Below are 25,929 nucleotides of genomic sequence, written 5' to 3'. Positions count from 1 at the left end.
AACAATGAGCCTGGATTGGGGACTTCTAAATAATCTTGAAAATTCAGATGACTATGTGGAATATTTTGGGCAAGATTATTTCCTATTTGTGAAAAATACTGGTTAAAAATATCAACTATTGAGGAAACATCATCAACAAATACATCACCATGTTTGATTGATGTAATGCGGGGTTTGTCCTTGTTTTTGTTGATAGCCATATTGAAAACTTTCCAAGTATTTTGAATATCATGTTTAAACAAACTTATTTGAGTAGTGAAATATTTCCGTTTCTCATAACGTAATATTTGTGTGAGGACGTTTTTATATGAAGTGTATTTATCATGAGATTGCTGGGTACGCATAATTTTGTCAGCATAATACATCCAAATTATTCTTCCGATTAATTGATCGCAGTAAGGACTTAGATACCCATGGAAGTCTAGGGGATCTTTTATAATTTCTGGATTTCTCTTTAACACAGGAACATGCTTATCCATAACCGAAATTGAAGTTCTCATAAACAAGTCATAAGCATCATTTCTATCTTCGGTATTATATACAAAATACCAATCCACATTACCGAGGTCATTTTGCAACCTCTCTATATTTCCAGGTGTCACCTTCCGGAAAGTTGACACCGGGTCGTTTATGGTGATTTTTTTTTTTCTGAAGGGGTATGTGAGTGAAAATAGGGTAATGATCTGATAAATCTGAAAGGATGATACCGGAGACCGGTGAGGGATTGATATTACAGAATATATTATCAATAAGAGTTGCCGAGTGATTGGTTACTCGAGTTGGTTTGGTTATAAGGGGTAAAAAAGATGTGGACATCATAATATCAAGAAAAGATTGAGCAGTATTCATTGTTTGAAACTTAGATAAATCTATATTGAAGTCTCCCATAATATAACAGTCTTTATTATGAAATATTGGATTATGGAATAGAAATTGCAAATAATCCAAAAAATCTTGGGTGTTAGAATTAGGAGGTCTATACATTATAAATACAAATGCCAGTCTACGATGGGAAAGAAAGTAGCAGTTTCCCCTAAGAGTTGAGGGTCATTGCTTTTGGATCCATTGCGCTTGCGTGACTGTCGCGTCGTCTACTGCATACATTTTATCCAGTAACTTCAAAACAACGCTCAGCGCGGTCGTCGCTACCAAGGCCGCGCACGCGCGTATTAGGATATACCATGTCCGTTCGGAATGCAGACACATCTTGCTCCCAGCGATGTCGTAAGTGGAGTTACGCAGTTCTACCTGATTAATCGCACTCTCTCCCTTAGAATTTTGCCAAAAGTACTTTCTAAAAATAATTTTCTTTACCGAATCACAACTCAATGTTTGGCCCACTTGAAAGAGCATGAGAAAAAACACTCAAAACCTTAAAATCGACCAAAATCGACTTAGGGAGTTCTGTCAGATTACGGCCGCCGTTACTACATGGGTCATTCTTTTTAAATCCTGGTTATATGTGTGGTTATTTGGAATCCTGTTTTTGAATTCATAAATGTGAATGATGAAGTATTGGCTATTATGATGCCAGGGCATGGACACAACTTCATTGTTTACGTATAATATCTATTCCCCCCATTTTTTTTTTTTATCTTCCCTCATGGAACAAAAACATGGTCACACATTGTGGTTTATGTGGCAATGTCCCAATTTCGCATAGTTAATATGTGAAATTGGGACATTCCAACATAAACCACACTGTGTGGCCGTGTGTTTGTTCCATAAGGGTTGTCCGTTTAACTTCTGCACAATTTTTCTTTTTAATTAGAAATTCTTCTCTAAAAAGTCAAAGTGGAATTGAAATAAAACATGTATTGTGTCATTATACTGATCATAAAGTACAAGCTGAGTAATGATAGCATAATATTATATCTATCATGGAGTTATGAAAAAAAAATATGCATTGTGTTCGCTAATTAGGTACCCTGTTTACATCTAACAGATCAGCTCTAGTGTTACTGTAAACAGGTATATACGTTTATCTGAAATATGTGATGGATTCAGTGATTCCCTGTGCTGCATGCCGCTGATACTTCATGTGCAACTGTACGGTACAAGATATTACAAAGCAGACAGTAATCAACCGTAGGCTGGCGGGCAGCCTTAAGTATGGCATTTGTCTTGTCTGTTTAACCAGTAACGTGAATAACAAGAAGTTAATAGTATATATGCTTCATTTTAATAAATTTGTAAGGTTTTGAGAGGAGAGATCTCTGGGTCTGTACAGGTGTATTATTTGCGAATGTGAGATATAATAAAACTGTAATAATAAAGCCCCCATCAACAGCTGAGGAAGTAATCATTTTGAATAACAATACACCGCCTTTATCTTCTTTCAATGATTCTTTAATTCTTGCATGTACAGAAAAAAAAAATCAAATTAGTATCTACATGTATTGATGGGTCTAACTTCAACTGAGTCAATTTCCGGGGGGGGGGGGGCATTTTCTGTTCTGTAGTTATAATGACGTTTTAACTAGACGTGGCAATAAAACAGGGCGTCTGAACTCTGAAGATGTGCATGATGTGTAGGCACCTATGTTTTTCGGCAATTACATGGATGTTGATCAACTGTATTGTTAAAATTCTTTCTTGAAGTGAACATTGTTTTCAGTAGAAAAATAAAACATTTGTTCTACGGGAGTGTTGTAAGTTGTCATATAAGTTTATAGCTTCTTAAAGTACAATAAACGAGCGATTTAAATTAGGAAAAATCATGATATGTGACCCTGCTCCTCAAAACAAACAAAAAGTCGCCAGACATGCATTTTTAGTTAAGACCATATTTTGAAAGAGCACACATAAAGCTTTAAAATAATGTATAACTCAAATCAAATGGACTCTCCTAGCCTATCTAAATATTGGAAAGAAAGCACAAACTCAGGAAAAGTGTGGAATGAGAAAAAAGGCTCTGAAGTACAATGTCTATTCGAGCGCTTAATCTTTACCAAACCGTGCTGGCTGTGCGATGAATGGGACAAAAAACAGGAAGTAAACCTTCAGAGTAACAACAATGAAGGGATTATCAGATTAAAGGGAAATTAAGCATGCCTCATTAACACATTCTGCCCATAATTAATGCCAACTTTCAAAGCAGAAGCACTATCTTTTCAAAAGTTATTAGAGTTCAAAGTGAAGAGTGAGTACAAGGTTTTTCAGAAATGAAAAAGGGATTCTAAAGACACACCTAATCACACTATTCTACCAGAAATGTTCGAGAAAAACTGCTTAAAAAAAAAAAAAAAAAACTTTCCTGCCCGTTTTATGATACCAAATTTTAGCATAATGTAAAAGAAGACCCGCTCTTTCAGAAAATATGAAAAAGTCAAGTTCGGCTAGGTTGACCCATTTCACTTATTTTCAGTCCTCACGCAAAATCAGTGTGTGCAACTTTATGTTCGTTTTGAGGTGCACGGTCACATATTTGAAAAAAAAAAAAAGGTCACAGGGAAGAGGGAAATGTCTCCTGAAACAAATTATAAATATGACTTATTGAGAAACATTCGCGCCATTGAGAAAATGCGAGTTAACACAATTCGATTCACTTCACTGACAGCTGTCTTTTTCGAACCCTAAATTACTACATCATACAATGATCAAAACCCTACATAAGTGCAGTTGTACATTGAAGCAATCATTCATGTAACACGTATTCCCCGGTAAACCATGCAATATCTGGGCTGTGTTTCATCGCATCGGTTTCTTGGCTGCACAATTAAAACGTTCAACTCGGACCTCATATTGTACGAAAAAACGATGAATTTGAAGCCGAGAGTGCACTGAGTGATGACAGTGACAATAACACTGTTAGCGACAGCGGCGAAGTCGGATAGGTAGATGAAGAAGCAAGGGCGATGGGGTGACACGGAGCTCAGAGATTAGATTTTTGTTTTGTTTTGTTTTGTTGTTGTTTTTACGTCCATGTTGATATAGATGTACGGGCATCACAACAGCGTTCACTATAAAACTGTTAAAATTTACACAAGCAGCTAGTAGATCTAAGTAAATGCTGATCTTATAGCTAGTTACGATCTAGCAGCTGGTCACCAGCAGTATGCAGCGGCGAGCAGCACCAGCAGTTGTAATGTTTGAAGTGACGTAACTGTTTAGAGTTCGAAATTCGGCTATACATCTAAATCTTCAGACTAGGCCTACATAAATCTGATAGTTAAACGTCACACAGCAGAAGCTTCCATTCCAGTACAGTGTGATCTTCAAAATTTGGGAGATAACAGACTAACGTTACATAATAAGCCCTCTCTAAAGGCCCGGTTACACCGCCAGAGCGTTCCTGGAGCGGTGAAAAAAAATTCATCACCGCTCGTAACCGTTCACCACCGTTTAACAGAAGCTGGCCTCCGTTAAGGCAACGCCGCATACGCTCGGCCACCGCTGATGGTCCCTCCTACCGCTCCGAAAGTTTTGAGCTGCACAAAATATTGCGAGCGGTGAGGAGCGGACAATTTTCCGCTCCGGCAAAGTTCACCACCGCTCCAACAACCAGTCAAAGTTTGGCACCGCTAGATGCAAGTTCGTGGACGCTTGGGTCCGCAGGCCAACGAAGAAATCTTGAACGCTGGACCACCACTGCTTCGCCAGTTTTGCCCGGGCGGTGATTAAACGTTGCACAAACTTTGGTGGAGCGGTTGGTAGCGTTTTACGAGCGGACACGGGATTGCTAGAACTGTGTCGGGCGTTGGAGCAGCGATCTATTGCGGTGATGAAGTTTGGTTTGGCGTTGGTATGGAGGTGTCGGAGCGGGACCAGAATTTGGCTATAAATACGGGAAGAAATGAACCAGCAGCCCCTTTGGAATCGAGATGTCGTTGAGTGCAGACCTCATTTATATCGAATTTGCTCAAAGTTACAGTAAAACTGTACTACCATGGATGCTGAGAGACTTGCTATGATTGGTGCACTAGTCCGGCAGCAGAATCTTCTTGGAGGCTGCTGCCTTTCCTTCTCCAGCCTTCCTCTTCTTTTGTCCACGTGGCATGATGAACTTCAACTATCGACTTCTATCAAAAATGTATCAGAACTTCTATCAAAGCGATCCGTTCAGCTCCGTAGTCAAAAGCGGTATGCCGCTAAACCAACTTAAAACCCCCGCCGAGCCCACGCCCGCATGCGCAGAACGCCGCTCTATCAACGCTCGCGTCACCGCTAAACCAATGCTCGCTACCGCTCGCTACCGTTAAACCAACGGTAAAGCAACGCCGGCTTCAGCGGAGCACCGCTAAGGCAACACCCGTGTTTTCGATTTTTTCCCCATGTTGTGCGCGGTGACGAGCGTTGTCGAAATTTGGACCCCTCTCCCTAAGGTTCAAGGAACGCTCCAACACAGTTCGGGCGGTGTGACCGGGCCTTAAGGACGTAAGTTATCCATATTCCGAATTCGAATGTACGAATCACGATAGCTAGATTTATCTAGATTCTTGAACTTTCAAGGTCCAGAGGGTTATTTTTCCCCCAATCATGAGGCCAATCACCCCCAACATAATTATAGAGAATATTTTGGGCACTGTTTCACTAGATCTAGATCTAGATTCTATGCAGTTCTAAATGGCCAATGAAGATCGACGTGCAAAATTTCAATGAAATTATCCAATACGTTGGGACCTTTCTAGTTTAACAAGCTTACAATAGGACTAGACTTACAAAGGATCTACTTAGAGTGTACAAATAATAGAGTGTGATTTGTTTTATTCGATGCGTATTAAACCTCTTGCAATTCTTTAACGTTTTCTATTCCCGTGGTGAGGGGTGAGAGACATGTGTATGAGTGAAAAAAAAAACAACAACAACTATAAAACCCCCGTTATGTAGGCCATGCAGAACCACTCTGATGTTAGGTATTTACTTTTGAGAGGAAATTACCTATTTCGCAAGTGTAATTTACTTTTTTGAAATTTCAACATCAACATTTGTGATAGCCCTGATTTTATTGACACATTCCAAAAAGAAAGGTTGATTCTGAATGGGAGCTGTTTGATTTCACTCCAGCTTCCAGTTAGATACTAGAATGGTAGAGTAGAAGAGGCCATTGTGCATGGCGGAAGTGGCATGTTCCCCACCATAAGCCTCTAGGGGGTCTAACATAACGTGTAATATAGTATTACACATTACGTGAACCCATAAATGCCGATAAAAAAGATTGTGAAATGGAGTGAAGCACTGGCCTAAAAGTTACTTAGGCCTTGCGCATGCCCCGTAACGTCTGTTTTATGTAGTGAATGTACGTGCCTAGGCGAGTAAGGAATTCTAGCACGAGTTAATGACGAGTAAAATCTGTTCCTATTTTTTTTTTCCTAAACTTAACAAGACATTTAAGAAGGGGGCTGGAGTACGCACATTTGTGACAAAGGAAGACGTTGGTATTCTGCAATGCACCTAGGAGAAGAATTTAGGAAGATATCTGGGAAAGCTCCACCCCGGTATCCTAAGTACGTTGTTACAATATATCAAGCTGCAAACACCGTGATAGGCGTATGTCATTTACTGCGCGCAACATGTACTTTGACATTGGGAATGAGAAAGGGAACATGCCGCGTACACGAGCGCGTATTTAACTCTACGTTATGAGAAATATGCGATTTTCATTGGTTGGTTCCTTATGATACTGCATTTCGTATTGGCTTAAGAAAGGGGATGAGGATAGCCTAATTTGCTGTAAGAACTTCATCGGAAGAAATTTTAGAATAACAATTCTTTCTTCCTAGGCACTTCCTAAGTTTCTGACTTTTGAAGAAGCGTAGGAAGAAACTTAGGAAGATTTTCAGAATAGCAACCAAGGGCACAAGAACAATTCTAGAAAGAATATGTATTTCTATTCCTTCTTCTACGCAAGATAGTTTCAACAAGTAAAAATCTACAAGAATCGGAAAGCTGAAAAAGTTAAATGAAATTTGAATGATATAAATTGTGAAAGTGCACCTCAAAACGAACATAAAGTCGCACACCCTGATTTTGCGTGAGGACTGATAATAAGTGAAATGGGTCAACCTAGCCGAATTTGACTTTTTCATATTTTCTGAAAGAGCGGGTTTTCTTTTACATTCTGCTAAGATTTGGTATCATAAAAAGGGCAGGAAAGTGTGTTTTTTTAGCAGTTTATCTCGAACATTTTTGGCAGAATAGTGTGATTAGGTGCGTCTTTCGAATCCCTTTTTCATTTCTGAAAAACCTTGTCCACACTCTTCACTTTCAACTCTAATAACTTTTGAAAAAAATAGTGCTACTGCTTTGAAAGTTGAAATTAATTATGAACAGAATGTGTTGATGAGGCATGTTTAATTTCAGTTTAATCTGATAATCTCTTCATTGTTGTTACTCTGGTGGTTTACTTCCTGTTTTTTGTCCCATTCATCGCACAGCCAGCACGGTTTGGTAAAGATTAAGCACTTGAATAGACACTGTACTTCAGAGCCTCTTTTCTCAGTTCACACTTTTCCTGAGTTTATGCTTTCTTTCCAATATTTAGATAGGTTAGGAGAGTCCATCTGATTTGAGTTATACATCATTTTAAAGCTTAAAGTCTGCTCTTTCAGAATATGGTCTTAACTAAAAATTCATGTCTGGCGACTTTTTGTTTGTTTTGAGGTGCACTGTCACAATTAGTAACTGATTTATTGAGAATAAGACTATTTCAACAGGAAGAAAAAAGAAAAAATCATGTGTCTTTAGTAGTACCCCATTAATGCGTTGCAGGAACTGCGCGTTATCTCTGCACACACTCAAACTGGCAATATGCGGCATTTCAGCTGTTGAATGGCGGATTTGACAGCACTTTTAGCGATTTGTTTTTCCTCATTGATATATATATATATATATGTATATATATATATATATATATATATATATATATATATAATATATATAATATTATGTTTATACGCAGTCATCATATTAAAAAAAAAAACGTTCCTTTTTTTCTTGTTTTTTAAATTACGCGGATATGCAATAGGTTTGGTTAATCGTTCTTCGTATGATCTTTGTCGTTATCCGTATCGACAGGCAACGCACCGTGTGGTAGGAATACACTCAGTGCAGTGAGAGCGATACGTAACTTGTATTCATGGACATTGCTCTTCGGCAAATTAAGAATCATACAATTTTTCTTCACGAACTTGCAATAGTCTACCAGCGGAACAACAATTTTCGTGATAAAGGTAATTTATCTCATTTCAATGATTATGCATACTTTGTCCTTCCGATCTACTCTATCAACTTGAACTAACAATTTATTAAACTCGGCCCACGACCTAATAAGGTTATATTTCATAAGATGATGAATTTCAATTGCCCCATAAATATGATACAGTATGATCTTCTGGGTGCACGTCACGAGACCGACACCCACGAGTCATACAGCCCACAAGTTATACAGCTCACAAGTCATACAGCCCACGAGTTCGACACTGAGTAAATGAAGCCAATGAGTTCGACATCAAGTGAAATAAGCCCAAGAGTTATACGGCTCACGAGACCGACACTACGCACAAAAGGCTCATGAGACCGACATTAAGCAAACAAAGCCCACGAGACCGACACTACACTTAAAAGGCCCACGAGACCGACGCTACGCATACAAGGCTCACGAGACCGACATTATGCAAAAGAGGTTCACTAGACCGACACTAAGCAAAGAAGGCCCACGAGACCGACAGGATGAACAGCGCCACCTATAGACCAATAAATTGTATAGGGTGTCCTGATAATGGCATAAGGAAGACATGAGAGATGGAATAGAAGAGTTGCAAGGGTGTTACCCTCTCAGTTGCCCCCACCCCCTGAAATGATCAGGATCTTTAATTGTGTTTGCGTGGGTGTGTGTTTGTGAAAAATGAACAAAATTCAGTAAAAGTGTGCAGCAGATCTTTCCACATTAACTTGAAGATGCTAAGACACCCTCGTTTGCATGTTAACCCTTTGACTTCTTTTATATATTCCTACCCCCCCCCAAAAAAAAAAAAGAGAGAGACAGAGAGAGAAAGAGATCTGCCTTCGGTGATTGTAATTATATTCTAGTGAGATCATCGAGAGGCATTTTATAGAGTGAAGATCGGCATGATTCGAGTATACTTATGGGTTGAATAGAGAAAAAACGGCTTGTTAGAACTATTCTTAGTGCATTTTCATCTAATCTGCACAAAGTGGCTACCAAAATCATCAATGAAGGTATCGTTAGGGATTTGGAAAAAACAAAATGCATTCATGAAAACAGCTATTGTATTTCACGAAAAAAATGTACTGTTTGGAGGAGAATAACACAAGCCACAAATCAAGGTGAATCCCTGCGATATAAAACGTTTTAACCAGTTGAATTACATACTATAGTTACAGAGAAAATTACAAATAAATCTTATTGCAAAACGTCCAAGAAGGAGGGTAGAATATCTAAAATAGAATAAGCAACTAGTGAATCTGGAAAGAGAAGAGGTAAAAATCATAACCTGTCCATCTTCTAGCTAAAAACTGGGAAAGCCTATTAAAAATAGCACGATGGCATTATCAAAGCTCTAAAATTAATCCATACATCGTTATTGTCCTCTTTTTACTTCATTTGTGTTTTTTGTCTCTTTTTTTTTTTTGGGGGGGGGTGAAGAATACTAATTCTTCTATTTTTAGGGGGCGGGGGGCATGAAGAATACAATTCTATTTTTCTAATAGATAACAATGTCGCTCCGTGACATACTTGCCCCCCCCCCCGAAATATGTAGAAATGATAATGATAATGATAATGAATAACATTTATATAGCGCTTAATACTGATGTTTCTAAGCGCATCAAATCGGGGAAAAATAATATATATAACGTAAAAACAAAATACAGCATTATGTACATATTATGATAACGACAGCAACAACAACAACAGCAAGATTAAGGTTGTGTAAACAGATGAGTTTTCAACAATGACTTAAACCTATCAACATTTTCAGCGTTACGAATATAAAAAGGGAGTTCATTCCAAAGAAGTGGGGAAATAACTGAAAAGGCCCTATCACCATAACGTGTACAGGTGCGGGGACCACGTGATAATTGGAGAGCGGAGGAAGAACGAAGAGAACGGGTTGAAGTGGAGGAGCGGAAGGAAATTAGATCTTTAAGATAAGATGGGGCAATATTATTACATATCTTGTAAACAATAAGGAGGATTTTAAAAGTGATACGTTGATGGATGGGGAGCCAGTGGAGGGATTGGAGAACTGGAGTAATGTGGTCAGATCTTTTTGTAAGGGTCACAAGCCTAGCAGCTGTATTTTGAATTCTTTGAAGTGGTGCAGTAGTTGAAGCAGGGAGACCAACAAGAAGGGAATTGCAGTAGTCAAGATGAGAGGAAACAAATGCGTGAATGAGACGTTCTGTGGAAGACTGATCCAATAATTTACGTATTTTACCAATTTTACAAATACCCCAAGCAGCAGAACGACATGAATTCTTAATATGTTGTTGAAAGTTCAGATGCTTATCTACAATAACTCCGAGATCTCTGACGGACTGAGAGATGGGGATAGTACTATCTTCAAAGGAAAATTCTGTTAGAGAGCTACCCCGCCTGAACTGAGAATGAACATACAAAAATTCCGATTTAACACAATTCAATTTCGAATAATTATCGTGAGACCATTGCTTGATATCATCAACGCATCTACTAAGTTTGCAGAGTGCTTCGACTTGGGTATTTGGTTGTATGATTATGTAGATTTGAGTATCGTCAGCATACATAACATGTAAAATATCGTTATGAGAGTTGATTACTGAAGACAGAGGGGCTGTGTATAGAAGAAATAGTAAAGGACCAACCACAGACCCCTGGGGGACACCATGTCTAAGAGAGAACGACTGAGAAAATGCACCGTTCACAGTAACCATCTGGTGGCGGTCGTGTAAGTAAGATGCAATCCATCTCAAGACTGTTCCCGTTAGACCAAAATTAGTCTCCAATCTGTTAAGGAGAATTTCATGATTGATAGTATCAAACGCAGCAGAATAATCTAAAAGCAGAAGAGCAACTTCATGGCCTTTGTCTACTGCTAAGAGGAGGTCATTGAGTACCTTCAATAAGGCGGTTTCGGTGGAGTGGAAGAAATACATATTTGATGTCGTTCATAATTATGTAGACGGTCTCCATCTTTCACTCGATAGCTTGACGAAATTGCACCCGCCAGTTTGTTATTTTTCCGTTCATGGAACACCCTGTACAGGTAATTGACATGTAGATGGCGCCGTTTATCCTGTCGGTCTCGTGGGCCTTCTTTGCCTGCTGTCGGTCTAGTGGGCTTTCTTTGCTTACTGTCGGTCTCGTGAGCCTTTTTAGCTTAGTGTCGGTCTCGTGGGCCTTTTTTGCCTACTGTCGGTCTCGTGGGCTTTCTTTGCTTAGTGTCGGTCTAGTGAGCCTTTATTGCTTAGTGTCGGTCTCGTGGGCTATGTTTGCTTAGTGTCGGTCTCATGAGCCTTTTGTGCGTAGTGTCGAACTCATGGGCTGTATGACTCCTGAGCCGTGTAACTCGTGGGCTGTATGACTCATGGACCTATTATTGATGTCGGTCTCGTGGACCGTATGACTCGTGGGTGTCGGTCTCGTGGGATGCCCCCGATGTTCTTGGCATGCGAGGATAAAAGCAAGATATCTAAGAATATGATGTATACCTGGGTCGTGCCTCACTGATAGCCATCGATTAACTAACTCCTTAACTGGCTTTCCATTGACGGTAATGCACTCCAGCTGTGAAATGTATAACGATGAAACAAAAATATATTTACATATATATACATATGAATGCATATCGTACACACAAACAAGACAATAAGCAAATACCTCGTACGTTAACACATAAACTCATATTTTCGTACACATGAATAGCTAAATGCCAATATAAGCGAACGCGATCCATTCATCGTTCATTCTAATGAGAAATGGTTCTTATCATTACTGGCATTTTGTCGTTTCGATACAATTTCGTCCATTGAATTCGGATAGATTTTGAAATTGAAAAAAATATACGTGAAAATATAAATATACATTAATGAATGCATATTATATAAGCCTACATAAATGCAAACAAAACAATAAACAATTATTTCGAATATGAAATGGAATAAAGATAATACATGGAATATGAATTTGCAATAAAGAATGAAATTTATGCACACAAAAAACAAACAAACAAACAATAAGCAAGGAATTTGTTCCTTACCACATTAACTCATATTTTCGTATAAACATGAACCGACTGCAAGTCCCCAAAGTATACATCATTAATACTAATTAGAAATGGTTCTGCTAATTACTGGTATTTTGTCGTTTCGATACATTTTCGTACATTGAATTCGGATCGATTTTGAAATTACATAAAATATACGTGGAAATATAAGTGTGCATCAACGAATGCATGTTACATAGGCTTACAAAAATGCAGACAAAACAATAAGCAAATAATTCGAATTTGAAATGGAAGAAGAATACATGAAATATGAGTTTGCAATAAAGAATGAATAATATGTGTATAAAAGAAAAAAAACACACACACACACCAAACAATAAGCAAATTATTCGTACCCTAACACATTAACTCATATATTCGTATAAACATGAAGTGCTGAATGGCAATATAAAGTATTATACATCATTCTTACTAATGAAGAATGGTTCTGCTCACTGCTGGTATTTTGTCGTTTCGATACATTTTCCTCCAGTGAATTTGGATCGATTTAGTAATTATTATTTTTTTTTTACATGTTTTGTACATATTATTATATAATTTATCTCGGATACCATGAATCTTTTGCAAATGTTTAAACAATATCATTTCATGACATGTATACTTTGTGCTATGTTTTGATTTACCTTGATTGGAAATTTGTAATATGTTTGTTTGTTTGTTTTTTTGATTTTCGTTGATTGATTGGGAATAAACTATGATTGAATTGAATTGAATTGAATTAAAATTGAATAACATTGAATTATATCAAGATGGTAGGACTGTCAATATCAATTAACTCTGTCTTTGTTTTTGCAACCTTCTTTAACCAAGTTTTCTCAACACTTTACAAATAATCAAAACTGATGTGGGAGGGGGCAAATGTCAGAAAACACTTTCGAATTCATACCGAGTTCTGTATTTACTTTACATAATATATCCTTCTTGTCAAAGATACACATATTAGTTTTGATTTAAGTAACTGCATAGTAAAGAGATGACAACGTCTAATATTTACCTTACGGCTTGATGCCTCTTTAGCAAGAGTACTCAAAAACAATATGGGCAGATCACTCCATGTAAGTTTAGCATGTGCAAATTTAGGCATACGACCTATAAATTTGGCCAAGTTCGCTGCTGCTGGATTTGAAATCCAATCAGTGCAAGGCGAAATGAAAAGCTCCCGTATCTGAAAAGGAGATAGAAAGGGAGAGTGAGAGAGAAAACGAGTACGTGGTTCTTGAAGCAAAGGGAGCACAGTTAAATTCCTCTGTCGTGTCTCCATCACGTAGTTTATTTTCCGCATGATAAAACACATACAAAGCGAAAGTAAGACCAAATCTAACATGTCACAAAATAAAACTAGCCGAAATTCACGACATGGTAACAATTGTGCAGCCATTTTGAAAGCAACAATAACCAGAAAAAAAAAAAAAACAGTACGAAGAATAATTGTATTCGCTTCATATGACAACTCGACAATATAATAAACATTCCGTCTTTACAGAAACATAACGTAAAAGGAAAAATAAACCCCGAGCTAATACTATAAAAGCACATGATATGAGTAAAAAAGAAAGAAGTGAAAAACAACAAAGTAAAATTATATCCTTCAGATTGCGCATTTACCACCTAAAAAAAAAAACAAAAACAAAAAAAAAAACATATTCAGATAACATTCATTGAACTTTGACCTTTGATTTGGTGCAAATCTGGCACGAAATTGGCCCGAAATTTGTGTTCGTAGGATTGTCATTTTGGACTCATAAAACAGCATCTTTCGATAAAGTTCATTAGACATTACTAGATTGGACGAAAGGAAAATTAGACAAAGGAGAGTAGATAAATCGAATATCAGACAAACATGTGACTAGACGACGTTCCTATTCAGACCAAATGGCCATAAACAAATCGCTTATTAGATAAAATTTGCATTGTAGATTGTCCGGTAAGTAGACGAAGTGGAAGTAAGGTTTCACGTGGCAATTGTGGTATGAATGGTTATTGGACGAACAGGTTGTAGACGACACAGGATTAGATCATGTGAGTTGAGACTAAAAGGGACCGGTGTTATTAAAACGGAATGGGATTAGACCAATTGAAATAAACGTTCCAGTTACGAATGAAGCTTACTCGCAAAACACTTACATGGATCTACTTCAACTATAGACTGCATCATGGTAATAGAGGGTTATTTCCTTCTTGTTGTTTTCTCCCTTTTATATCCTATCATTGTCTCTGGAACTTTATTGTGTGAGTCCTTTATTCCTCTTACATTGGCCCAAAGACAAGACACATCCACCAGAGGCGTTCCGTGTGCATCCCAGACCCCTGTCAAAATAAAAGCTCGCGGGGTAAAGAACGTCGGGTGAACACAGCACGAACAATGGATGGAAACGACGTGAAATTCGTGCTAGCGTATCCGGGTACTTACCCCAGAGCAACTACACTCCGGATAACTCCCACCAGGGTGCCCCCACCCCCTCCCCGGGCTATTCCCTCCTGGGGCAAGTACCCATGGACAACTACCTTATAGGGCAACTACTCTCAAGGCCAATTCCCCCTAAGGCAGCTACTCCTGGGGTAACTACCCCCGGAGAACTACCAACCGGGTACACCCCGGAAAACTAACAACCAGGTAAGCCCCCCCCCCCCACAACTATACCCCCTCATCACTACCTCCTGATAACTAACCACTGGACGATTACCTTTACAGGACAATAAATACCCTCGGGGCAACCCCCCCCCCCCTCCCCCTGGGAAAAAAAATGCGACTTGTTTTATTTTTCCAATAGGTTTATAACACCATAATATGAGAAGACAAAGCTCAGGTACATTAATGTGTATCTTTGGCCAAAAAACATTTTTTGATGCGTGAAAAAGATGCATTTTAGTAATCTGTTGCACCAACAATCAGAAAAAAATGTTACATAAAAATAAAGAAAAAGTATATTTTGATATAGAAAATAAGAACTAAATCAGTGAGTCTCAAAGGAAAGACTATCAACTTTCTTTTGTTCTCAGAAACCAGCAAGGGATTAAGGAACCAGCAAGAGATAGGCAGTCTGGAACAACAGCAAAGTTATAGTCATCTTTTTCAGACCCATTGGCTTTAGTGGTATGTTTATAACTTTAAATGTATTTTTCTTTGCTAATATTGAACATTCTTTTTTTCTGATTCTTGGTGTAATAGGTTACTTAAATGTAGCTCTTATACATATCCAAAAAATATTTTTTGGCCAAAGATACACTAAGTTTGAAGGCACCTTTCTCTTGCACTCTTTTTCGTGTTGTTTGTTACTGTTGTGCTTTTAACTTTTTGCGAGATACCAAGAAACCAGATCGTATGCATGCACAATGAACATATCATTCTAAAAAAAAAAGACAACAAACAAACAGTGAATCCCTCCTGGAATTACATGCTCTTTCATATTTCTTAAGAGGTTTATAAATATCTCACCAAAAAGATGATAGAAACCTAAAGTTAGGTCTCGACCAAAACCAAACGATTCTTTTTCATCCGAAAAAATGATGTGTATGTGTGTGTGTTTCAATACAAATAACAAACGATGTTCGAGCATCGGGCAGGGTGATTGTAAGAGGGCTGATTGTTTGGGACCTAATTTTAACTACGTGCAATTTTCACGGGAGGTAATGCTCTGTGTGAATTATACCAAGGAGGTGGTAGAATCTTCCAACATCCCTGATTTTCTAGTTGTTAATGCCCAATGATGCAGCAGGGCCGTTCTGAAATTAGCGTTAACGGTATAACAGTAAAATCGCATCGAATAAACGTCTAAAGACAAATGGTGGCAGTGATAGGCATTTTCAAAATAGATACAGTATTTATTCAATAAATTATAAGATACATATAAGATATTTAAGTACTAGCCACGAATACTATAAGTTACAACACGGTTACTCCGTGACTTTTTCTTTTTCTAGTAGTTTTCTGAGGGAAGGGAGATTGCCCTACGGGGAATATTGTCCCAGGAGGAATTGGCCTTGGAGATAATTGCCCTAAGATGGGGGTAGTTGTACGGGGGAGTTATAGCCCTGGTTCGGTTTCAGTTAAGTATCGATTATTTCATTTTTTTTTTCAGGACAAGTACAGAAGAACTAGTTAGAAATGAAGGGTACTGCCAAAAAAGCAGATCTTGTAGTCTGCAGACCCCCAATAAAAGAAAATATTAGTAACAAAATTGATAAAAGAAGGCAAAGAAAGAAAAGTAGGACAGAGACGAAGTACACACATACAGAGACATCAAGCGGTACCATATGCGAGACAGCTCCTTTGTAATGAGAAAGATAGAAAAGTAAGTAAGGGCGGAAAGAATGACAGGAAGAGACTACCTTCATGGTGGACAGAAAACAGAGAGAGGGAAGAGGAAAACGGTGGATCGAAAAAAAAAAATAGGCACGTGAGACATGAGATTTAAGCTCCTCAATATAAAGTAGTGTAAACTGGAGTTGTAGTATGCGATAGGCGATTGTGGTAAAAACAAAGAAGAAGACATGGGCCTAGAAATTCAAGCTTACAAAAATGTAATTCATTTTGAATTGTAAAATTTCGTTAAATTTTCTTGATTTTAAGGGTAAAGGTATTCGAATTTAAAACGTCTTCTATACTCCTATTAAGAGAAATCCAAAATTTCGAAACAGAAAAAAGAAAATACAGATTAAGCGAATTTGGTTAAATGCAAATTACATTCACTGGATTGCCGATTTGGATTTGAAGGGACAATTTGTTTGTTTGTTTGTTTTTTTTCGTGTTTTTTTTTATGAACATAGCGTCAAATACAGTAAGGAGAAATTTAGTTTGTTCATAAATCGTCCTAAATACAAACAATGCAAATGGTAAATCCTCAAGCTGTTGTTTTCACAAAACAAAGCATCAGTATGTCATCTCCGTGATACCTGACAAATAATACAAAGAACTTCTTTTTCTGTAATAATATTATTTATATTAAAAGTAAGAGTTGGGGTGGGGGGAAATTATCCGGGTAGTAGTTATCCAGGTAGTAATTGACCTGGGAGCATTGTCCTGGGGTAATTTTCCTCGTAAAAGCTGGGGGGGGGGAGGATTGTAGTTAGCCTAAGGGGGGGGGGCACATTGTGCCCCTACCAGATTTTCATTTGCCACTCCTTAACCCGTTATCCAATTTCAACCAAATTTGGTGACTTTTCCTAAAATATTATTGCACACATTGTAATATGTGACCCTGCACCTCAAAACAAATAAAAAGTCGCCAGACATGAATTTTTAGATAAGACCATATTCTGAAAGAGCAGACTTTAAGCTTTAAAATGATGTATAACTCAAATCAAATGGACTCTCCTAACCTATCTAAATATTGGAAAGAAAGCACACATTCAGGAAAAGTGTGAACTGAGAAAAGAGGCTCTGAAGTACAGTGTCTATTCAAGCGCTTAACCAAACCGTGCTGGCTGTGCGATGAATGGGACAAAAAACAGGAAGTAAACCACCAGAGTAATAACAATGAAGGGATTATTAGATTAAACTGAAATTAAGCATGCCTCATTAACACATTCAGTCCATAATTAACGCCAACTTTCAAAACAGTAGCACTATCCTTTCGGAAGTTATTAGAGTTGAAAGTGAAGAGTGTGGACAAGGTTTTTCAGAAATGAAAAAGGGATTCTAAAGACACACCTAATCACACTATTCTACCAAAAATGTTCGAGATAAACTGCTAAAAAAACACACTTTCCTGCCCGTTTTATGATACCAAATTTTAGCATAATGTAAAAGAAGACCCGCTCTTTCAGAAAATATGAAAAAGTCATGTTTGGCTAGGTTGACCCATTTCACTTATTTTCAGTCCTCACGCAAAATCAGTGTGTGCGACTTTATGTTCGTTTTCAGGTGCACGGTCACATATGGCAAGTTCACCCGGTCAATACTTGCAATGCCCCCCCCCCCCATAATTCATGTGATACACTAATAATGTATTTCATGTGCCACGTTCCCATGCCTGACTCAGTCGACGCGTATTCTAAACAAACGCACAAACCCGCTCAGACCAATCGATAAATCCATATGTTCCACAGTACGATGGAATAATTTAAGATTCTATTCCTGTCACGTGTAGCTTGCTTTTTATGTGGTGACTGACTATCAAATAGTGTTTCGTACTGGCTTTGTGAGTAAATTCCAGATTTCTGTCGCTGTTTTGTGTGCGAAAATCGTTGCCCTTAATTTAATTTAGCTATTGGTAATTTGAAAGAAAAAAAATCATGGATTTGTCATACAATACATTGAATCACAGCTTGAGATTTTCTCTACAACTATGTTCATTACATCTCCAGAGTAACCAACACTAATATATATATATATATATATATATATATATATATATATATATATATATATATACAGAGAGAGAGAGAGAGTTACATAGGTTTGGAAAAACATAATATCTTTTACAAAGCATGACCATGACTTATACGTTGCAGTCTCAAAATAATGTGGCACATAGGGGTTTTGCACCATAGCATAAAGAAATGCATGTATGTAAGTCAATGAAAATAGATGGAGCAAAAGACAAAATAATGATACTAGTATCAAACAAGTAGACATTATTTATAAGAATTAATAAATCTTTGCTCTGAAATTGGAATGATCAGATTTTGTCTGTTGTGTTGACATAATAAATTATTTAAAAATATTACAATTGCTGAACAAACAAAAATCCACATAAAATCCACATGTATTTTGCTGTAATATTTTCAGAACCAATAAAAGGTCTGTTTATGTGAATGCGCATAAATTTCTGATTTAGGATTTTTGATCAGATAAAGAGCGGGGATAACTAATGACATGAAACATTATCATTCATCAGCATGAACCTAGTGCAGTGCAGTCCTTAGGCGCTGTTGTTTGTACATCAGCATCGGGAAACCGCCGGAGCTGAGCTTTTATGGTGGGAGCCCTGTCAATGCATAGTTTCCTCAAAAAGCTGTCTACAATAAGTATTTTTTTTATAGTCCATTACCGTAAATCAACATCATGCTTATGCAAATATGATTGCTGAAAATTCCAAGAACTTATTTTTATTATTTATTTAAGCGAAGCAAATCTCAATTCTGCTCATGCAGTTCGAGTTTCTAGCTAAGCTCATTAAAAAAAAAAAAAAAAAAAAAAAAAAAAAAAAAAAAAAAAATGAAACAAAGAATCATTAATGCCGAGGCTAGGCCTCGTTACATATTATAGCTACAACCAATGCGCGGTCAAAGTGCTGCGCTGCTAGGTTCGGCGGGCAGTGACAGTAGCAAACGCTCGCTCCCCAGGCCGATCGGGTTAATAATAGGCCTTATACTACCAGTAAATGATTATGCACGTTGAAGCCGCGAAAGTATTCCGGTAATGGGCAAATTGGTAGCTACGGAACTAAGAAAAAAAAAGTTCTGTGATACACTGTATACGAACAACAAAAGCTAATAAAATACGTTTACAACACCGTGCAAATATAGAGCTGAGTAGCGTCTGCTCGAACTCGCATCTTCTTGAGATGACGTCGTCAAGACGTACGCGCCGTTCGCTTGTTTTGACAGAATTTTAAGTGGCGTTTCCAGAGCTGTAGCTTCTCTCAATAATATAGCACTTTCATTCTCAGAATCATCAAAAAGTAGTCGAAAATGGGAAATCAGCACATAACATTAGATAAAGGCCGTGTCACTCCTTTCCGGGCAAGTCTTGCGTACGACTTGAGAAGAACATTTTTTACTTCCCGGAGGTCCCTGCTGATGACCCGCACATGACAGTACCTAGAACGTATCTCATCCGCAGTCGCCCGGAGGTGCGCACGTAAATCATTTTACCCGCAACTATGTTTAGGCCCTGTCACACCTTTCCGGGCAAGTTACGCGGGCTTGTTGAGTGAAGGGATTTTCCAGCATACCGGACATTCCTGAGGGCGGAAAAGGGTTTGAACGAGTCAGTGTATGTGTCTTACTTGCTGGACGCGTTCTACTTAAATTCTGATTGCAAGTATACTGTGTGACCTTTGTACCACTCGCGTTGGGGCTGACAACTCAGCAAAGGAATTCCTCTGAAGGAATGGCCGAAGTCCCACAGAATGTCATTATCTTGGCTGCATAAGGGACTGCGAAGTACTTGCGTGGGAGTTGCCTGCGAGGTGCTGCCACTAAGGGCCTCCTACTGGCGTTCTGCGCGGACCTCTTCTTGGATTCCCGCGAATCACCCGGAAAAAAAAAAAAAAAAAAAAAAAAAAAAAACTAATGGTCATGCTCAAAACTTGGCTGCGGTTAAATCGGACTTGAATGCGCACCTCCGGGCAACTACAGGCGAGATACGCGCTAGGTCCTGTCAGGTGTGGACCAACTACGGAGAGCTCCGGGTAGTAAATGCGTTTCCCCGCACGTCAAGCCGCAAAACTTCCTCAGATGTGATATGACAAGGCCTTGGGCATGCTCAAAACTTGTTCCGAGTGAGTCATGGGGGTTCGCTCGCAGAAGTACACGCAGAACATACAATGTATGATTACTATGGGTCCTCAATTGTTGTACAGTCTTTTCATTTCACTATGTTCTATTTACCTCATTCTCTGTTATCAAAGCAAGTGAGAGATATGTTTTGTCGAAAAATGAAATAAACTTTGAATTAAATTAAATTGAATAGAACACCAGTATGAGACCTTTACTAGCAGCACCTCGCAGGCAACTCCAACGCAGGTACATCTCAGCACCTGTAAGTCGCTCGTAACAGAAAACTGATCGGTTCCAAAGCTCTCACGCAGGTAACACGGAATACACGCAAAATAGAAGGTAAGTAGTACGTGTCTAGTAGGTAAGAAACAGGTGTGAAACTCGCAAACTTTCTTGTCCGCCCGCGGAAAATTTTCCTGCGTGCGGAAAATCCCTCCTCGCAACAAGACCAGTTAGCTTGCCCGGAAAGGTGTGACACGGCCTAAACATGACAATTAGGCTGATTTGGGTTTCAGGGCTGTAATTCCGTAATTCGGAGGCTGGCTAAGGGGGGGGGGGGGCAGTAAAGAAATTTTAGATCATACCACCCCAGCTGCGCTACCTGCCCGAGTTTGATGGAAAATCTGACATGGGGTTTTGGAGAAGAAGCTGAAAACATTACAATAACCTTTCATCACGACGCACGCACAACAGATCCTGGACGATAAATGATCGTAATAAGGGCTTTTTACACTTGCAAATTTTTGCTTAGTCCCGTACCAACGGTGGGGCTGGACTTTCCTTAGCCCACTTTCTGTTAACTCTTGTTTTTGCCAAAGTGGGCTAGCCCCACCGATAATCCCGTACTACCTGGCCGTGGAAAAAAGCAGGGTTAGCACCGCAATTGCGGTGCAAAGCAAGCGAGTGTAAACAGAACGAAGAAACAAACCGGGGCTAAACGACGGAGATGAAGCACGAACCCCACGAAGTACGGGACGAATTATACGAGTGTAAAAAGGTCAGTTTTCTCTTTACCCCGGGACAAGATCTTAGTACGGGATTTATTGGCAAGTGTAAAAAGCTGCAACAAGGAAAAGTAGAAATTACGCGGTGCGTAATATATGTCCCCGCCGGAAGTAGCATTTTGTAGCAAGTGTACAATACAGGTCAAAAATCAAGGTCAAAGGTCAGATAAGTCAAAGGTCAAAATTCTGTGTAGAAGTTCTGAAGCCCTCACCTGGTGGCACCACATACAGCAAACGGAATTGAAATCGGGTTAGAAATGGCGAAGGAGTAGCATTTTGTAGCAAAATGTACAATACAGGTCAAAAATCAAGGTCAAAGGTCAAAGAAGTCAAAGATCAAAATTCTGTGTAGAAGTTTTGAAGCCCTCACCTAATGCCATCACATAAAGCAAACGGAATCGAAATCGGGTTAGAAATGGCGAAGGAGTAGCATTTTGTAGCAAAATGTACAATACAGGTCAAAAATCAAGGTCAAAGGTCAAAGAAGTCAAAGGTCAAAATTCTGTGTAGAAGTTTTGAAGCCCTCACCTAGTGCCATCACATAAAGCAAACAGAATTGAAATCGGGTTAGAAATGGAGAAGGAGTAGCATTTTGTAGCAAAATGTACAATACAGGTCAAAAATCAAGGTCAAAGGTCAAAGAAGTCAAAGGTCAAAATTCTGTGTAGAAGTTTTGAAGCACTCACCTAGTGCCATCATATAAAGCAAACGGAATCGAAATCGGGTTAGAAATGGCGAAGGAGTAGCATTTTGTAGCAAAATGTACAATATAGGTCAAAGGTCAAGGTCAAAGGTCACGACTGAAATTCTGTGTAGAAGTTTCAAAGCTCCCATGTAGTGCTATCATATAAAGCAAACAGAATCAAAATTGGCTCATAAATGACAGAGAAGTAGCAAATTGAAGATTTTGATCATACACGGACGCACACACGGACACACGGACGGACGGACGGACACACGGACACATACACGTACGGAGCCCGTTTCATAGTCCCCTGCTCGAACTCGTTCGGCGGGGACAAAAATTGGTACGGGATTAACGATAGTTCTGGGTCAGAGAAAGTACGGGGTTAGAAACACAAGTGCAAAAAGGGCTATAGTCACTTGTTGCAGTAATCCCATTCGCAGCTCCAAGGAAGCTATACCGGGATGCAAATCGTATCATGTGCCAATGGAGGTGCCAAAGTGACAAGGTTGTGTGTGTCTCTCTTATGTACAATAAAAGTGAGAGTGTCTGTGCAAGTAAAAACATTGGTCCCTTTTTACAGCATGTGGGACCCAGCAGGAGGTTGCATCTTGTTGATGAAGGGCAGCGCAACCTCTGTGAACGTGGCTGGGTTTGGAGTGAGTACCACAGATCCTGGTAAATTATCCCACAGTCGAATTGACCTTGGGAAAGTTGCAAATTTGAATGCGTCTATTGTAGCTTTGGGTATGACATATTTGGCTGGGTGGTCATGTCTTCCGAAGTAGGTTGCTGGTATGATTCCGTGAGGAAAAGGCATGCAAACGAGTTGATGATGTAATCGATGGAAGAGAGAGCACTGAGAGAGGAGCCGGCGAGAATGGAGGCTGTCCCATCCTAGGCCTGAAACCAAGGTTGAGGAGGATGTTGTTCTCCTGTAGTCACAGTAAACGAACCGAGCCGCTGATCTTTGTACCTGCTCGAGTAAGTTAACGGCTGTTACAGTGTGAGGGTTCCATGCCTCTGAAGCGTACTCCAGTTGAGGACGGACTAACGCTGTGTAGGCTCTGGATTTAACCTCTTTAGAGCATGGTGACAGAGTTCTGCGAACGAGGCCAAGTGTGCGACTTGCCTTATTCCTGATGTTCTGGCAATGCTGATTCCATCGCAGGTCTGTAGTCACTGTCACTCCTAGGTATTTGTATTCTTTGGCCCTAGGTATTACATCTTTGCCAAGACGGTACGTGTAGGTGTCAGGAGTGCGTTTACGTGTGATGGAGAGGACAGCACATTTTTCAACATTAAACTTCATTTGCCATGTAGTAGACCAGGATGACAGCTGCAGGAGATCTTTTTGCAGAATGTGATGGTCATCATCAGACAAGATTTCTTTGTAGATGACACAGTCATCTGCAAACAGCCGAAGTGAAGACTTGATGTTTTCTTGGATGTCATTTATGAAAATGAGGAAGAGAGTCGGACCAATGACTGAGCCTTGGGGGACTCCAGATGGGACGTTCTGCCATGATGACTTAGAACCATCAACAACCACACACTGTGTTCTGTCTGAGAGGAATGCCATTATCCAGTTTAGTGTATCACCTGAGATGCCATAATATTGGAGCTTGATGCGAAGTCGTTGGTGGGGCACTCTATCAAATGCTTTTTGGAAGTCCAAGAAGATGGTATCCACTTGGCTGCGTTTCTGGAGGATGGAAGACCAGTCATGTACTGCAGATGATAGCTGTGTGGTAGCTGATAAGCCCTGGCGAAAGCCGTGTTGGGTATCAGTGAGAATCTTGTTTGATGCCAGATGTTTGGAGACATGGCTAAGAATTACGTGCTCCATAATCTTACAGGCAATGCAGGTGAGAGAGATGGGACGGTAGTTGGAAGGGTCATTCTTCTCACCTGACTTGTGAATTGGGGAGACAAGGGCCTGTTTCCACTGAGATGGTATTGTGCCGGTGTTATAACTTTGTTGAAACAAGAAGGACAGCACAGGAGCAATTTCGTGGGCCATAAGCTTGAGAAGCTTGGGTGGAATTTCGTCTGGTCCGCTGGCTTTGGAAGGGTTTAGCTGCTGTAACTGTTTTTCGACTCCTCTCCTATCAAAGTGAAGATGTCCGATGGGCAAATAGGGAGACTGGTCCTTTGATGGTAGATTCTGCATGTCTTCCTTGGTGAAAGTGGTGTGGAAGAAGTTGTTCAACACTTCTGCCTTTTCTGCAGCTGCAGAACATAGCTTTACAGCAGTGCGCAGGGAGGGTATTCCAATCACTTCAGTGCGGCATTTTCTGATGTAGGACCAGAAGACTTTGGGATTGTCTTGTAGACTTGCTCCAATGATGTTGTTTATGTAGTTGTCATGGGCTTCATGGACAATCTTAGCCACTTGATTTCGAAACTTTCTGAAGTCTTTCCATGCAGCTGTAGTACCTTGCCGGAAAGCTTTCTTAAACAGTCTGTCACGTTTTCTCATCTTCTGTTTGATGTCTTGGGTAATCCATGGGAGATGCCTCTTTCCTTTGCTCATCTTTGATGGGATCAGTTCACTCAAACACCTGTTTAGGAAATTTGAGATCATCATCCAGTTAGATTCAACAGAACGCTTTCCAGGATCTGAGAGAAAGAACTCAGCTGAGAAAGCTCTTGTAGCTTCCTGGAGTTGATCGACATCAGCTTTATTGAACTGGTGGATTTTCCGTGAAGGCTTTGATTGTTGGTTTGGACTCAGGTTGATGGTGTATGTCAGCAAATGGTGATCTGAAATTCCAGGTAGAACCTCTACATTGGTCACAAAGCTAGGATTCGATGTGCAGATTAAGTCAAGAACATTTCCAGATGAAGGGCGGGTAACATCACGTACTAACTGGAATAAGGAGTTTGTGAGTAGGATGTCCAGTAATTTTTGGTGTGTTGTGGCAGAGGTGCGATTGCTTGTGGTCTGGCTTTCCCAGTTGATGTCAGGGTGATTCAAATCCCCTGCGATGAGGATGTTGGGATGACTCCGCCGATTTCCCATCAAGGTAGAAAGAGAGTTTTCCAACCCCGTAAGACTAGCTTGACGCTCATTTGGTGGGCAGTAATAAGAACCAAGGAAGAGCTGTTTGGTGTTTGCTAACTCAAGAGTGCACCATAGGAGTTCGCAGTCGGAAGTAAGATGTGGGCATTCACTGATTGTGATGTCATCTCGTACAGCAATAAAAATGCCTCCCCCATACTGAGGTGAGCGCCTTTACCTAGCCTGCGCACCCCCTCTCCCCCCTCCCCCCCCCACCCTTAAAGGGATATTCCAGACGATTTTCATAATTTCACATCATGTAGTACATAAATCGACAACTCCATGTATAGATTTGTGGAATTTACTGTGGTTCTTGAGCAGAGAAACAATACTTTGAAAAACCTTACTTAAACAAAGTACACTGAACAAGGATGATGATATAGGAGGTTCACATTTTTCAGAAATGTAGCAGTGTAATTCCATTACAATACCGCTTGCTTGCGAGTTCACCTGTGTATAATCTATGCATGCCTTCTTCTTTTGTTCTGCTTCCTTGAGCCCCAA

The 25,929-nt window shown here is 39.6% G+C and overlaps 1 protein-coding gene across 1 annotated transcript in view; it reads right to left on the bottom strand.

The window, feature by feature from the left end:
* LOC140246749 (uncharacterized) overlaps positions 1 to 25,386 on the bottom strand; it is a 166,766-nt gene extending 141,380 nt beyond the window's left edge. The window contains exon 1 of the mRNA XM_072326087.1: positions 23,338 to 25,386. Coding sequence (XP_072182188.1) covers positions 23,338 to 25,386 — 2,049 coding nt within the window. The remainder of the gene's footprint in view (positions 1 to 23,337) is intronic.
* Positions 25,387 to 25,929: the final 543 nt, after the last annotated feature.

This window comes from Diadema setosum, chromosome 3 (genome assembly GCF_964275005.1).
Source record: "Diadema setosum chromosome 3, eeDiaSeto1, whole genome shotgun sequence".
NCBI lineage: Eukaryota > Metazoa > Echinodermata > Echinoidea > Diadematoida > Diadematidae > Diadema > Diadema setosum.
This window is presented reverse-complemented; position numbering and strand designations above follow the sequence as displayed.